At 37.4% G+C, this 2,219-nt stretch overlaps 1 protein-coding gene across 1 annotated transcript; it reads right to left on the bottom strand.

Moving 5' to 3' along the window:
- Positions 1–213: 213 nt before the first annotated feature.
- On the bottom strand, positions 214–1,196 carry LOC112504708 (23 kDa jasmonate-induced protein-like). The gene is made up of 2 exons (XM_025108649.1): positions 706–1,196; positions 214–543 (listed from the first exon to the last, which is right to left on the bottom strand). Exons 1-2 carry the CDS (start codon positions 1,138–1,140, stop codon positions 361–363), a joined length of 618 nt encoding a protein of 205 aa, XP_024964417.1. The 5' UTR covers positions 1,141–1,196; the 3' UTR covers positions 214–360.
- Positions 1,197–2,219: the final 1,023 nt, after the last annotated feature.

The following is a 2,219-nucleotide window of genomic DNA, read 5'->3' as shown; positions in this document are numbered from 1 at the left end:
ATATATATATATATATATATATATATATATATATATATATATATGGACGATAACTGAATGTTTGCAAAATAATCTGATATCTGCTTCTGGTTCCAAAAAGAAACCCAAATAACTTGGTAGATTTTGAAACTTAAAAACCAAATTGTTGATAGAAAACTTATGAAAATGAAATTGAAATCACACAAAATCTTGATGAAGTTGAGACCAAGACCAAGACCAAGACCAACGTTTTATTTATCTTAACATTCACTTTAGCCAACCCTATCATCTCTAATAAGCTTGGCTTATTCTTATTACAACCATACATCTAATTCCTGGAACTTATTATCATCGATCGAGCGATCCATCGAGAGTCGACATCTAGACGTCGAGATAGAAATAAGCAGTGACAGAAGGAGTATTGCCTCCAGCCTCGATGCTGACTTTGGTAGAATAACCTTCCAAACTTGTTTGGGATTCGGTACCAGAAGCCATCAGTTTTTCAAGGATTTCATCCCAATCGCAGTTCTCAAAGTATCCTGGATCGTTCATCTCACAATAAGCCTGCATGCATGCAACACCAACACATTTATATATATATACCTTCATTAATTTGCTAATTGTATTACATATATATATATATATATATATATATAGTCAGGTTAACGTTCAAGGAAAAACCGTCAACAAATGGAAAACTAAAGAGATGATTGATTATAGGCTTACAGTGTTGCTGTTTCCTCGAGAATTTTTCCAAGGGTTGTTCCAAGAGATCATGAATTCAGAGGTGTCCTTAATGCCGTACACAAGAGCCCCAACCGATCCTTGGCGGTTCGGTCCACGAGTACCAGCATGCTCGAAAACGGCCCACTGCCCGTTCTGAATGTTCACCGGATACGTCCCGGAAACATTTCCTTCCCAATCATACGCAGTCACGTAAGTCACGGTTTCACCCGTGGCGTTGTAAACCCTCCCAAACGTGGTGCTGACGGTGGCCGCGTTCCCCACTCCTGCAGCCGCTTTCAGAGACTGGTTCGACACCCGCAACACCTGGTCAAGCTTGCCATCGGCGTTCTGGTAGTTCTTAGCGGCTAGGGCCCGTTGCGTACGAGTTCCGTGGGTGATTGGTTTGCCGAACACACGGACCGCGGTTGCTGCCATTGATGAGTTTGATTAGTATTGCAGAACAAGAAAGGATTGAAGGTGTGGTTTGGGATATGGATGGCATGGGCGTTGCCCTATTTATAAGCCCAACGGGACTCCGTATCGATGATCCCTCCGCCCCACCCTAAGAAGCCCCAGCGGTTCCCGGTTCAATTGATTTTCGTAAGTAGAATTTTCTTTAGCATTTAAAAGGGGAACAGACTAAACTTTAAAGGTGCTCTGAGATATTAGAAAATACAAGCGATATAAAAAAAAACCCAAAAAAATCGATCGAAATCAAACAAAAAAAAGCGAAAAAAACTGCTCAAAATCGACAAAAGAAATTAAAAATTCCATTAAAATCAAACCAAAAAAAAACCTCGAAACAATGTAATTCAAACCACAACAGTTGTGACGTCAGTGGCGAATCTAGAAACTTTTATAGTGAATAGCACACTTATGGGTGTAGAAAAAAAGTTTCAAAACCAAATAATCCATCTAGATGAAAACGGTTTTGGGTTTTCATTTTCGGCTTAAACGGTTCAGTTAACCGAATAAAGATAACTTATTCAGGTCGATTTACAGTTGACTTTTTACTAATTCATCGAGGTGTATAATTTTTGTATTTTATATTTTGAACGGAAATATCAATGTGTGCTGCAAATTGAACAATTAACAATCATGATATCAAGTTGTCTTGTTCTTGTTGGGGGCTTTTACCTAGTTCTTGTTGGTCGCACAATAAGAAAATTTACTAACCAAATCTTTTTATAATTTTTTTTTCTTTTTTTTTTTTCTGCCAAGTGTTGATGGTTATGTGCATGATTTGAAGGGGTATATATTCCATTTTTTTATGGTTAATATGAAAAGCCAATATATATTTAGTGATGGTAGCTTTCATAATTCCATTATCATATATCCATTTTTGAGGGATATATTCTACTTAATGTAAACCCCACTTAACATATTAATTGAAAAAGTTTAAGGTTAGTAGGTTGTTTTTACGTTTTTGTAAACTGTAGGGGTTCTTACTTAAACCTCCATCTATATATCACTACCAAAATTACCCTCTTTTCCGGTGAACAAATCCGCCGGAA

Source organism: Cynara cardunculus, unplaced genomic scaffold (genome assembly GCF_001531365.2).
Source record: "Cynara cardunculus var. scolymus isolate 2C unplaced genomic scaffold, CcrdV1 Un_Scaffold_6582, whole genome shotgun sequence".
NCBI classification, from domain to species: domain Eukaryota; kingdom Viridiplantae; phylum Streptophyta; class Magnoliopsida; order Asterales; family Asteraceae; genus Cynara; species Cynara cardunculus.
This window is presented reverse-complemented; position numbering and strand designations above follow the sequence as displayed.

Excerpts from the sequence above, each read along its gene's own strand:
- LOC112504708 (XM_025108649.1), bottom strand. The coding sequence starts at position 1,140 with ATGGCAGCAACCGCGGTCCGTGTGTTCGGCAAACCAATCACCCACGGA. Across the intron at positions 544-705 it reads CTCGAGGAAACAGCAACACT|GCTTATTGTGAGATGAACGA; the intron begins GTAAGCCTATAA and ends GCATGCATGCAG.